Genomic DNA, 14394 nt, shown 5'->3' on the forward strand with positions numbered 1-14394 from the left:
GTTGTAACTAAGGCAGGGCTGGTTCTATGTGGAGAGTTATTGCATGAAAGGCATAGTAGTATGATAAATTGTGGTTATGTACATGGAAAGTTAAGTGTATAAACCTAGAAGCCTTGCTGAAAAGAGACTGCAGATGGCTCAGTTCCATGGCACTTCATATCTGAAGAGACTTTCCACTGTTTGACTTATGCCTGGCAGGAATATGAGAAAGGGCCTTCTAAATGGCATCATTTTGCAACTCCGGGTCAGTGTGAATGGATAGCTGCTCCTCATTCATATGTGATTCCACAAAATTTAGATGCAGTCCCAGGAATCTCTTGAAAGTGGCCATTGAGAGTAGCGTTCAGCACAGCAGAACATAAAAATGAATATTGAAATTAAGGACCAGCAATACAAAATTATTTTGAAACTTCATTTCAATGTTTTAAAAAAAATCAATTCTATTTTTTTTCTGGCCTTGCCCATTTTTGGGAGTTTGGATATTTTTACAGGCTACTCGAAGTCAAATACATTCCCTCTATACAAAATAAAGTTCACTTTTTTTTCATTTAGGACATCTGCTAGCACACCAATACTTGTATGTTGAAATCAGTGCCTCTACAGATGGGTTTTTAGTCCATATGTTTTTACTCATACTGCACTGAAAGTAATTTGATAAATACTACGGTACTTTAAGAAATAGTACTACAAACAAAAGCAGCGGTAAATGATTTTATCCGTTGGAGGGTTCAATACTGACCACTCTAGAGAATCCTGACATGGTAGAACAGTGGTTCCCAAACTTGGCAACTTTAAGACTTGTGGACTTCAACTCCCAGAATTCTGCAGAGCTGGCTGGAGAATTCTGGGAGTTGGAGTCCACAAGTCTTAAAGTTGCCAAGTTTGGGAACCACTGTAGTAGAAGACAACTGGAGGCCCCCTGCACTCTTATTCTCCTTGTCATGATGGGGAAGAGAATGCTGAACCCACATGCCTCTTATGCATAAATTAAATCCCATAAAGGGTTGTGGCACTTTAGCTGAAGGAGAAAGTAGAGAAAGATGTGTCTAGTGAGTGAAAAATGCACGGCTCTTTTTACAATATGAATGATGGATGACTTTGGGAGGAAAACCCGTCGAGCCGTTCTTTTGTACAAACACCACATATTAGTCAAAAATGTCATTTCCTTTTAATATATCATGGCAGATGGATCTGTACGACCAGTACTTGAGGTATTTAGATAAATAAAAGTCTCTGAACCCATCGCACTTCCAGCTGAAAATGTGATTAAGCGAGCACAATTCACATTCCCATTGATTTTAATGGGTAAGGATTGTTCCATGTGCATTAATGCCCCGGGTATGCTTTTAAAATCTGTTCACTACATTCAAGTTTAAGGACTATGTGATGTGATAGTTGCCATGGTAATGACTAGTTTTGTTATTGATTACCCAAATAAAAACTCATATAAACCTATATAACTCGTTGGCATGTAATGCTCCCTTGAGGAATCTTAAGTTGCCCTTATTTCCTTTAGTCAATGTTTCTCTCTCTGGGCTTCTTTTACTATGAAAAAAAAATTAAGTTTCACAATGGCTGTGTAAGAATTGTATTACATTCTGTAAATCAGCATTTGCAAAAGCATTAAACATACTTTATTCATCTGTCTCTTTACTTTTGGGGGACTTCTATTTTCTCCAGTTTGAAAACCGTAAATTGTCAATGCTGGATAAATGGGATTTTATCTTGAGCAAGCTCTTCAAGTTCAGATGTTGCATATAGCAATAGCAATAGCAGTTAGACTTATATACCGCTTCTTAGGGCTTTCAGCCCTCTCTAAGCGGTTTACAGAGTCAGCATATCGCCCCCAACAACAATCCGGGTCCTCATTTCACCCACCTCGGAAGGATGGAAGGCTGAGTCGACCCTGAGCCGGTGAGATTAGAACCGCCGAACTGCAGAACTGCAGTCAGCTGAAGTAGCCTGCAGTACTGCATTTAACCACTGCGCCACCTCGTCTCCAGTTTTCTTGGCATGATTTTCAGAAGTGGTTTCCCCTTGCTTCCTTCCTAAGAGAGCTAAGAGAGAATGATGGGCCCAAGGCCACCCAAATGGCCTGGTGCCTAAAGCAGGACTAGAACTCAAGGTCTCCCAGTTTTTAGCCTGGTGCTATATGCACTACATTAAAGTAGCTTTGTACTGTAGTTTAAAAATCTATCAATATTATTTCAGACTTGGGCATCTTCCTTGTAAAGAGAAAAAAAAGAGTTCAAGGCTGTCCTATGGAGTTTGTTCATTATATGGATGCTATGCTAAAACTCAGCAAGGATCATCTTTTGGAATAACTCACAATTGCCTGATAAGCTACAGTTGTGGCTTAGTACAAAAAGTCTTCTGTCAGATCATGGGCTCAGTTTACGCCAGAGCAGCTTAATATTAGTATAGGCCGTCAAAAACAGAAAGAAAGAAAGAAAGAAAGAAAGAAAGAAAGAAAGAAAGAAAGAAAGAAAGAAAGGGGTGGGGGAGAAAAAATAGGTTCCACGGAACAATACACACTCACAGAGGACAGCAAACTGGCTATTTTGTGTCACAATTCTCTTTGTCAACCTCACATCTTGACAATAGAGAACTATAGCAATAGCAATAGCAGTTAGACTTATATACCGCTTCATAGGGCTTTCAGCCCTCTCTAAGTGGTTTACAGAGTCAGCATATCGCCCCCAACAACAATCCGGGTCCTCATTTTACCCACCTCGGAAGGATGGAAGGCTGAGTCAACCCTGAGCCGGTGAGATTTGAACAGCCGAACTGCAGCTAACAGTCAGCTGAAGTGGCCTGCAGTGCTGCATCCTAACCACTGCGCCACCTCGGCTCTTAGCACTACCACTATCAATTTGCTGTAAAGAAAAATAGTTTAGACATTGTCCCTAGGAAGCATGTTTCTAACTTTCTATGGGTAACGGTGCCTGTTCTGCCTGGCCTTCACCCCTGAGCTTCTGGTGGCTTCAGCCCCCGTAGGCTTCCAGTAATGCTCTTTGCCTGCACTTGTTTGTGGCTAAGATGACTGCAATTTGGCTCCCCTGTCCTTTGACAATCGTTTCTACTCTTGCTGTTTGTTTTTGCCTCGTTTTTTATCGCTAGAACAGCCGCCTGGGGTTGCAACCATGAGTTGGAGGGCTTTACAAACTCCTTAAACAAACAAACTCACACAGGAAAAAATCATTTTTTCATTAGCACATTAATGGTGTCAGCTTCCAATCTGCAAGATCATCCCTAGACTCAGAATGCAAGAGACAGACATTTGTGCCCGTGTAATTATCCAGCTACATTTGCTCAATAAACTATCCTACTGCCTTGACTTACAAAACTACAAATAAAGAAAATAGTGATAATTTTTCCCAGACATCACACTGGTTGAGAAAAACAAGGTCACAATCATAGACATCGCAATACCAGATGATAGCAGGGTCGCCGAGAAGGAACATGAAAAAATCGCAAGATACCAGGACTTAAAAATCGAAATTCAACGACTATGGCACAAACCAGCAGTGGTAATTCCAGTGGTAATTGGCACACTGGGTGCTATTCCAAAAGCACTGGAATTACATTTGAAACAGTTAAAAATTGACAAAATCACCATCAGTCAAATGCCAAAAGCCGCACTGCTTGGATCTGCACAGATATTACGAAAATACGTTACGACGTCCTAGGCCCCTGGGTGGGGCCCGACTAGTAACCAATGCCAAATCCGGCGAAACAACTGGCCACTGCGATACAATTGTATAATAATGATGATGTTCTTAACCATCAGGGTTTCCTTGTGATTGTGGCTACCAAGATCTAAGGAGGCAATAGATGGAGAATGATAGAACTGGGTTGTTTTTCTGGATTCTGTTGTTTTCTTAAAATTATGTTCAACCCATATACTAACATTTCTGTTTATTTTCTGCTTTACTTTCAGCAGAGAATAAGCCTTTGGAGCTGCAGGTTTCTCAGAAGTAATCCATTGCTCATCCATATGGACATGAATGACACATCATCAGCTTTCTTCTTTTATCCCAAATTTCTCTGCACTTAGCCATAATGAACAAACACAGTTCTAGTTACTGATAATATAAAGACAAAGAAAATCCCTTTGTATCCATTCCCCCCCCCCACTGCCTAAATATATATTTTACTTTCCTTCTTTCTGAACTTGAAATGTTCTAAAGAGCATAGTATCTCCCAGCTTTCAATTGTAATTTGTCTACAGCCTTTAAACATCTGGGCCAGTTGTTTTCTAGCTGTATTGTTTCAATTAATAAACGAAGAAAAACACATTCTTGTTGCTTAATATTAAAATTATACCAAGTTATAAATGTCACAAATTAGATGAGGTAATGAGATGCACACAATTATTAGTTTTCCTAATAATTATTTTCAACATAAATACATGAAAAGAGACCTACTGGATCACAAAAAGATCCATCCATTCTGGTCGGATGTATTCCACATTCTGCAGCCTGATTCTATTGGGAAGCCTAAAATCTGTCACGAGCAAAAGGTTTTTCCCAATTTTGTTTTACACAAATTGACATTTCGTGGGCATTTTACCAGCAAAGTTTACAGTAGATTCCAGGATCAGCATGACTTGTGGATGGTTTAAACATTAAACACTAAATTCATGGAGGAAGCTTTAGCTAGTGAAACTCACACTATTAATACATTCAATACTGCAATATTCAATATTGTGCCAACTCAGTCATAATTTATTTCCTGTCAGTTTCACTGTGACAAAAAAAAAATCTCTATCAATTTTTCACACTTCACATAATTTTATGAATCTCTTATTATGTCATGATGTATCGAGTCAAATGATAAAAATAGTTTTGATGCATTAACCTTTCTAAATATGAAGGTGATGTAACTTTGGTAATTTCAATTACTCTTTGATAAATGGTAGTAAACACTCATGGACCATATCTCAAAGATAGTCTAGCTGCTGTACTAACAAAGAGGCCATCTAGATAGGCCTACCTAAAACACCCCAATATTACGCTGTCATTTACACTTTCTGCCTCGTTCTTTGTCTTGTCTTTTAAAAGTAGTAGGTCAACAGTATAGAAGATGTGGTTCTGCTTTTACTCAGAGTTTCTCATCAAGTTGTAAATGCTACGCTGGGAGGCAAAGGCACACACTGTTTTATTCTCTGCATCCTAATACAATTATATTGCATCTTCGGAGTGATTTGGTTGCTAGGTTTTGGCCATAGCAACCTGTTATAAACAATGCAATATTTTGCCCCCCCAGAATTACGGTACTATTTGGACAAATAAAACTGTTTTCAACCCTAACTCAATTATATCCTCATTTGGGCTTACTAAGAGGAAGGAAGAGACAATCTTGAAAAATTCCCATGAAAGCAAAGCTTCAACAGAGCAAAGCTTTCATTTTGCTCCTTCATTTAGTTCAAGAGTGTTTATTTTTAAAAAGAAGATAACCAACCCATGCCTTGCATTAAATGAAAGCTCAACATTTCTTTATCTGCATATAAGTTATGCTAACAGTATACACAAAAAGGGCTTAGAAATACTCAAGAATATCACTTGAAAGAAAGGAGAATAACTTATATAAAATAATCTAGCAATAGAAAGAAAATTAGTAAGTAGACTTGAGATACTACACGAACTATATCTCTACATAAAGGTTTCAGTGAAATAATACGATTTATCTGCAAGTAAAAACTGTTCAGACTGTTTCAGAAAGTTTCCCATGCCTACAAGAAGCTCCTGACTATAATCTATTCAGTTTTTTTAAAAAATGCTTTGAAAATAGGATTCATCCATCCAAAGGAAGAATGTTAAGGTCACCAACATGCGCAAGTTCACAGCTTTGGTTTCAATTATCATACAACATATTGGTAATGGTATAGTAATGCGTACACTCACCGCTTGACATATAACTGGATATTTTACACGATTTATTCCACCAGCAAAAACAGCAAAAGTGAGAGCAGAATGGAAACAGAAGTTGAGAAGCATGTGCCAGCCTTTTCTGCTGATTCGAATTGTGCTATTTAAAGTTAACAAACAAACAAACAAAAAACCCAAAGTCACATATTTATTTTACAAATAAGATCACAGAATTGTGAACAATGAACATACAGCCAGGGACTCAAACTCAGAATCCTTAGTTCTTAGCTTGATTCAGAAAGAGCTGAATCAGAATTAAAGCAGTGCTTCTCAACCTTGGCAACTTGAAGATGTCCGGACTTCAACTCCCAGAATTCCCCAGCCAGCATTCGCTGGCTGGGGAATTCTGGGAGTTGAAGTCCGGACATCTTCAAGTTGCCAAGGTTGAGAAACACTGGCTTAAAGTATGAATTATTTCTCTAAAGGAAGAATTCTAGAATTGCCGAATCCCAATTTTTGTTGTTATTACAGTTGTTACAATTACTATATTTCCTACTCTTGACTCTTCCCTATTTTGACCTCTGGACATTTGTTAAAACTGTGAAACTTACCTGTCTGATCATGCCTGCAATGCAAATTAGGGTAAATCATTTGTTTAACTAGGGACTTCAAGAACTGGTTGATTGGTGCATTCGTGCTCTTTGCCTCTTCTCATTTTAGCATACCATTAGTCTTTTCAACGAGTAAACAAACCGGAGCTTGAAGCAACTTTTTAAGAGATTGTTATGCAAATGAGCTCTTGGAAAAATACACTGTCTGGAGAATAACAATTGTATTCTCTAGTAATTTCTACATGAAAGAAAAGTAATTTCTACACGAAGCTTAATTAACACGGAAGCCTGTACAGTATTTATTTCTGTAGTACATTTTGGATCCAACCTTCCTCCAAAAATCCAAAGGTGTCTGAAAGCATATTTCAGACCGAGACATTTTATTAAAAGACATAAATAAAAATGGCTGGTTTGATGAAGGGCTATCAGGCTTCTCCTGAATTGTGGCTCCCACAGAGTAACACGGCTGTCTGCCTACTTTTCTTTCAAGGATCCCCAGGCAGGGAGCAAGGTGGCGCAGTGGTTAGGGTGCAGTACTGCAGGCCACTTCAGCTGACTGCTAGTTCTGCAGCTCGGCAGTTCAAATCTCACCGGCTCAAGGTTGACTCAGCCTTCCATCCTTCCAAGGTGGGAAAAATGAGGACCCGGATTGTGGGGGTGATATGCCGACACTGTAAACCGCTTAGAGAGGGCTGAAAGCCCTATGAAGCGGTATATAAGTCTAACTGCTATTGCTATTGCTATTATGTGAATTACAATCTAACAATATGAAATGTCCCGGGTTGTGGATGGATGATCGTAGCGTTGTCTGGACTAAACAGCAGATGAAAGAAGGATATTTTGCAGATCACGTTGGCATAATAGAAATGAAGAGTTGTTGGTATTGCTCACAGACCACCAGGGTCATGTATGAACTTATTCAAGCCAAAACCCACTGGAGGAAATACATAATAAACAGATGTACAGCTAGAGGAAATGCATGTTATATATGGACTTCCATGCATGAGAATAGTGTACAACTGATAAAGCAAATAAAATCAAAAATATCAAGCATCAGTTTCTTCCCATTCAGATTTTCATAGCTCAGCCACAATGCCAATTACTTGATCACATGAAATTATATTCATGTGCAACTATAAAAAGTCAGGCATTCTTTTATGTGATGGAGAGTCTGTGTATCCGAGAAAATTTATACAGAAAATCACAAATGGGAGATCATCATAACATCATCCCTATTTGCACTAGAAGAAAAATATTTCAGTAGCAGATCAGATTCATACATTGTGCTAAACCACCATTTGATCTGTTCAGTTTGGCTTAACCTACTTAGTTAGGTCAGCTACTCCTGGCTTACTGATAACTGGAAACCTAAATGCAAGTGAATGATTGGATACAAGAAATGTTGCGGGTAAAGGAAATAGACAAAAAAAGTTAACTCTTTACTTCTTCTAATAATTACTGCTACTCCTGTTACCACTTTCTTTTGGGGGAAAAAACTGTTCTAGGGAGGGTATTTTGGAGAAAAAGTAAATAGTAAAAGAAATGATTCCTGCTCCTTTCTAGATTGTTTAGAATAATAAAAAAAAAAATCCAGATACAGTGAAAGTTGCTCATATTCAAGTATACCCAAGGAAAACCTATGGAAATCTTTCCCATCTTCACTTTCTTTGACAGAAGAGGCAGAGAAGTAGAATAGAAATATTAATGTATTTATATAAACCATCACTGAGCCCTGTCAAAGTGGAGAAGAAACTTTAGATATAATTACTTGACGAACGTAACTGGTGAATGCGGCTCCATTCGGAACAGCAAAAGATTTCTCCAAATGGTCAGAGCATTTGCAATAATGGACAGTGGAATCAGCTATCATTCTACCCTCCTTCCCAACCTCTCTCTCCCTCCCTCCCTCCCTCCCTCCCTCCCTCCCTCTCTGTATATGTAAGGGAGGGAGGGAGAAAAAAACATCCATGTGAAAACAAACTTAGAATGCTCTAAATAACATCCAAAGTGCCTTGATGTCCTCAATCTTTCCCATACACATACTTCTGCGCTAGATTAAAGGACTTGTTTATGAAAGTGGGGAATGGGAAAATTGCATATAGTTATGAAATCCCTGATATCAAATCTCTTCCAAAAATAAGGGGAGTAAGGGGGAGAGAACTATAATATTTAACACACCTTTTTATGTTGAAAAAAAAAAAAGAAGTGGGTGAATCCACTTAATGTTAATAATCTGCACCTCTTTTCTTACCCGTGATGAACAATATAGGTGATAATTGAAGCAAAGAGGCACAATAACATAACCGCAGTGCATGCATAAACCACAGGGTGCAGGAACTCCCCTGGGTATTGGGATAGGGGCCACACCGTCTTCTGATCCTGTCAAAGAAGGAAAATGGAACAAATTAATCAATGAGATACTTGCCTCCTACATAGAGTAACATTAGATTTGGGGGAATAGGTTTTTGTTTATTAATACTAGCGTTTCGCAATCAACTATCTTCATCTACACCAGGGGTTTCCAACCTTGTTAACTTTAAGACTTGTGGACTTCAGCTCCCAGAATTCCTGAGAAAGTGTGGAAGGCTGGGGAATTCAGGGAGTTGAAGTTCAGATTCCTTAAAGTTGCCAAAGTTGGACACCCCTCATCTACACATTTCTCAAGTTAGGGATTGTGCCCTTGAAGAGGAATCCTAACCATCATCTCCTCAATGTCTTAGGAATAACAATTTTATTCTTGTTCTTAAAATCATTTTATTCAGATACAAAAACAATGGTTAAAGAGTTTGCATTCTCATCTAGACCCCATGTTCTACTGATTATGGCTTTTAATAAGTTCCTAGAATCCCCATGTGGAAAAGAAACTGAAGCCAACACAGAGATTGTTACCTCAACCTTATCTTATCCTTGCATGTACAAACTTGGGTTCAAAGCAGTGGTGGGTTGCAGGCGGTACGCCCTGGTACGGGCGTACCGGAGCCTGCCCGGAGCACGGGTACCATTCCGGTATGGTGCTCCAGAGGGCCCACCCGCCCTCGCTCCTTACCTGTCTTTAAAGTCTTCAGCGCTTCCGCACACGCGCACAGCGTGTACAGCACCTGCGCGACGCTCTGCTGAGCAGCTGACGCGTCATGGAGGCATTGCTGGACAGTAAGATGCATGTGCATGCTGAGTGCGTCCATGTGGACGACGCCAGGCCCGTTCAAACTGTAACGGTTGGAACGGGATCCGGAACCCACCACTGGTTCAAAGATTGGATTTTTCTTATATATCAAGAGATATATATTTCTTTATACATTCTTCTTGTATTTCTTACATAATTACATTTTTTTTTTACATCCTTCCAGTATATGGTTAATATTCTCAGGGCTGTGTAAAGCATTCCAAAGAGGCGTTTTGCAATACGCATCATTGGGAGCAAAGTATTTGCTGTATATAATTAAATGTGCATCTTTTGTAGGGGTCACATCCCTGCTTCCAGAACTCTCACAGCTGTCTTGAGGGCATGCAAGGTAATACCTCTACTGAAGAAAGTGGGGACAGTTCTTTGAATGATGCAACTGCTTTAATAACGTGAAGGTATTTATTTGTGCTTGGACACATTTAAAGCATCTTTTTCAAACACATTGACCAGACTTCATTTTTACATCAAAATATGCCTGCCGTTCTTTGCTAACCCCTCAAGGCAGCTCTTGAATCCATTGTTGGGTCTTTCAGTTCCTATCTCATTGCATTTCACAGATTGTATAATCATTATCCAACTTCATCTATGATAAACATACACATACCCCTTAATTTTTTCAATTGAAGATTTTTTTTTAACAAACTAGAAATCATACAAGAAAAATAATAGACAGTGAAAAAAGGAACAGAAAAGAAAAAAGGAAAATAAATATTATAAAGAAATGGCTTCTGATCTTCGGGAGAGCAGTTATTTATATTTTCTCCTCTCTGTCTCTAATGTTTCGTCATAATTTCCCTTATTCCTAAAGCTACTCTTTCTTATTTTCAAACCCATGAATCACACGTTCATTTTTCTCTTCATTCATAACGTCCACAAGGGCTTTTCAGTCATTGATAAATGTAGTTTTTGATCTTTCTTTAATCAAACAAGTTAATTTTGCCATCTCCACCAACCATTTTTCCATTAAGGGTGTTTCAAGTTATTTTAATCTTTGCATATATAATAGTCTTGCAGGAGCAATCATTCATAAACATTTCCATGACTGTATTCTAATTAGCTGTATATTAATCCCAGCAAGAAAAGTTTTGGTTTCAATGTTGATATTTTAACTTCTCATATGTATTTGAACCCAGAAATCTCTGTCTTTCTACAAGCCCGTCAGGTAAGATAAAATTATCCTTCATGTTGTCCAACTTTCCAGCATTAATTTGAAGTTATACATTCTATACAAATTTTCTGAAGTCATATACCAATGGTACTTCATTGTATGAAAAACCTACATTATATTATAGTATGTTTTTCCCACTTTCATCAGTATATTGCGTTTAAAGTTCTTAGCCCATTTTATCAAATAGACTTTATTGTTCACCATTTCTAATTTCAATAAAGGTTTATACATTTTAACAATCACCATATGCACATAGTTCAACTTCAAAATCTGTCTTCTACTGCTCAATTCCAAACGCCCTATTATCTACCTTCAAATCTTTCTTTTTTAACTGTGCATGTGAAAACTATTAAAAGCTAAATCTTCTGCAACCAATTGCTCTTTTGATTTCATCTCATATTCTCTGTGTTCTTATTCTAACAAGTCTACTAGATGAATTAACCATTTTTCTTTACATACTGTTTCTTGTACATGCTTAATGCTAAGACCCATAAAGGCCTTAACAGTTTTCAGCCATTTTCAGGTACCGTCTGAAATTATACTTGTTCCATAATCTCAATATGGCACTTCTAATGTAATGATTCTTAAAATCTACGTTAAATTAAACTTTATAGTACCATAGAAAACTGTTGTGGCCCAGCAGGAGCCGTTGGAGCTGCCACCAGACTCCGACAGCGAGGGGCCCTATGAGTCGGCTCTGGAGGATGTGGAGGACCCTGGACAGGGTACCGACTCCGAGCAGGGCGCAGAGAGACTGGTTGGCCACCAGGAGGCGCCTGAGCCTTGGACCAGAGGGGAGGAGACAAGGGAGAGTGAGCGGACGCCAGCAATGAGTTGTTCCTGGATTCCCGGCACCGAAGAGCTAATAGGCGTCAGGAACAGTTGCGCAAGTACAGGAGGTAATTGCACTCAGCTGGTGGCCATTAGGCTCCTCTCCAGACTGTAAAAGGACTGCTTGTGCATATGCCCCTCTGGCAGAAATCAACGCAGGACCTAATGTTGAAGAACATTATGGTGAGCTTGGCAGGCTGGATTGCTGCCAAGTCTTATCTGTGCTGGATTGCTGCCCAAGCTTGTCTGTGCCGGTTTGCTGCCAAGGACCTGTCTGTCTGTTAATTAAATGCCATAACTTATCTTTGGCTCGGAATGTGTGTTGGTGTGGGACGAGGGGGGTCAGAACAGAAAACTATGTTACCTGAATCTCAGAGCATGCCTAAATTCTTTACTCAGTAAAAGCCACTCATTCACCCAATCTAAGCAGCAAAATACAATTTCAAATTACACAGTCACACTCCTCCTCATTCCTTTGTATCTTGAAGAATTTTATAATTATCTTAGCTTTTCCCCTTGCCATACAAACTCAGATATATCTGTCTGCCATTATTTAAATGGTACATCATAGCAATAGCAATAGCAGTTAGACTTATATACCGCTTCATAGGGCTTTCAGCCCTCTCTAAGCGGTTTACAGAGTCAGCATATCGCCCCCCACAGTCCGGGTCCTCATTTCACCCACCTCGGAAGGATGGAAGGCTGAGTCAACCCTGAGCCGGTGAGTTTTGAACTGCAGAACTGCCAAACTAGCAGTCAGCTGAAGTGGCCTGCAGTACAGCACCCTAACCACTGCGCCACCTCGGCTCCTACATCAGTTATCCAAGCGGGTATTGTTTGAAATACAAACATCACCCTTGGCAAAATATTCATTTGTATCATAGAAAATTCTTCCGATTGAGCCGCAGTTTCTCCCATCTTAACATGCCCTCCTTAATTTCATTCCATCTCTTAACATTCTGTTATGACTAGCCGGGGTGGCGCAGTGGTTAGGGTGCAGCACTGCAGGCTACTTCAGCTGACTGCTATCTGCAGTTCGGCGGTTCAAATCTCACCGGCTCAAGGTTGACTCAGCCTTCCATCCTTCCGAGGTGGGTGAAATGAGGACCCGGATTGTTGTTGGGGGCGATATGCTGACTCTGTAAACCGCTTAGAGAGGGCTGAAAGCCCTATGAAGCGGTATATAAGTCTAACTGCTATTTTATGTATTGTCCTGCTATCAAAATAGGACTGTAGTGATGAAAAGGAAAAGTGACAAGAGTCCGTTTTCATGGATGTATTTCCAACCTCCACTCCAAAGGTGCCAAATTGATGGAGTTGTCCTTGTGCTACTTTCCCACTTTACTTCCCCCCCTCCCCCCCAAAAAAACTGGCGAAAAACAAACTGAGAGACATAATACAGAAAAGGCAGAGAAAATGATCTCATTGTCTGAATAATTCCTTTTAAAATTGACGCGATGCAAGAGTATAAAGAGAACCATTTTAACAACAGCTCTGCTAGCATAACTTCCAGGGGAGCAGCTAGATTCTATGATCAAATATGGATAATTCCATTCAACGAGGGGACATGTGTTTGTCACACTTCAGAAATAGAAGACGTTGTCGATTGTATGCCCCAGCAAGGGCTCAGTCTCTATAAACCCGACTTGCCAGAACCATATTCAAGGATCCCAACAAAAGATCATCCTATTTTCTTCATGGCACAAACATATCTTTAGAATTGTTAAGCTTATAGTTAGGGCCTATAGTTATAAAGCATAGAAATATGCTCTATAGAATGTAACGTTCCCATGGTTCGTCCATGAGGCCAATGTGGAGAAAAGACAGGACACGATCTTTCTCGGGATGAGGCAACCCAGATTGGGGGTCTGAGAGCCCCTTCTATTGAGATAGGACAAAGGCAGGTGGAGCAATAGCATGTGCTTAAAAACAGCCTGTCAAACTACAATTTCTAATCTACTGCTCAGTCTATATATGGTCAAATCCTGGACGTCAATGGTAGGGCACATCTCAGAATGTTATGTTATGCACTATCAGGATGTTATGGCGTTCTAGGGGTTTGTTTTCTCCTGTGTGGTTCAGCGTGGCTCCGCATGCCCTGGTATGAACTGGGCCATGGGTGACACACACCTACACAAGGAACTATATTACAACATCAGAACACACCGAAGTTCTATGCAAAGATAAATTTACTTAAACACACACTGGATTTGAGCTTTTCATTTTATTATATAACTTTGCATTCTATTTTACCTTATACTATTTTATCTTACTCTTTCATCTTTATTCTATCTTATCTACTATATTATAGTCTCTTTTATCTTACCTTAGCCCTTTTTTAAAATCGCATTTCATGGTATCTTTCCATATCTCCTTTTATTGTATTTTACTGTGGCTGATGCTCCTGCTTTTGACATGGTCAACTGATTAATCAATAAAGTGGACTATTAGTGTAACTTTGAAAGCTATTTCATTTTCTTCATGCTGCAGTTTGGAAGGAAGTGGCTTATGACTCTTCTGCAGTCTAGCTGACACTGAATATTGTAAGCCAAACTCTTGAGTGGTTTACAACTTGCAATGCCACCCAACAAATAATCACATTCCTACTACTGGTTGGCTTATACTGAGAGCAGTTTTCAACAACACTGCATGGTAGTTGCATATATTCATATTGCTAAGAGGAATAGTAGCAATAGCAATAGCAGTTAGACTTATATACCGCTTCATAGG

General features: G+C 39.4%; 1 protein-coding gene across 2 annotated transcripts in view; it reads right to left on the bottom strand.

Moving 5' to 3' along the window:
- Positions 1 to 14394, bottom strand: part of ADGRA1 (adhesion G protein-coupled receptor A1) — a 324929-nt gene that overhangs the window by 51090 nt on the left and 259445 nt on the right. For both annotated transcript variants that reach the window (XM_032232081.1, XM_032232080.1), the window contains exons 15-16: positions 8733 to 8860; positions 5907 to 6030 (exon numbers count right to left, since the gene is read on the bottom strand). In XM_032232081.1, coding sequence (XP_032087972.1) covers positions 5907 to 6030; positions 8733 to 8860 — 252 coding nt within the window. The remainder of the gene's footprint in view (positions 1 to 5906; positions 6031 to 8732; positions 8861 to 14394) is intronic.

This window comes from Thamnophis elegans, chromosome 15 (genome assembly GCF_009769535.1).
Source record: "Thamnophis elegans isolate rThaEle1 chromosome 15, rThaEle1.pri, whole genome shotgun sequence".
Lineage (NCBI taxonomy): Eukaryota > Metazoa > Chordata > Lepidosauria > Squamata > Colubridae > Thamnophis > Thamnophis elegans.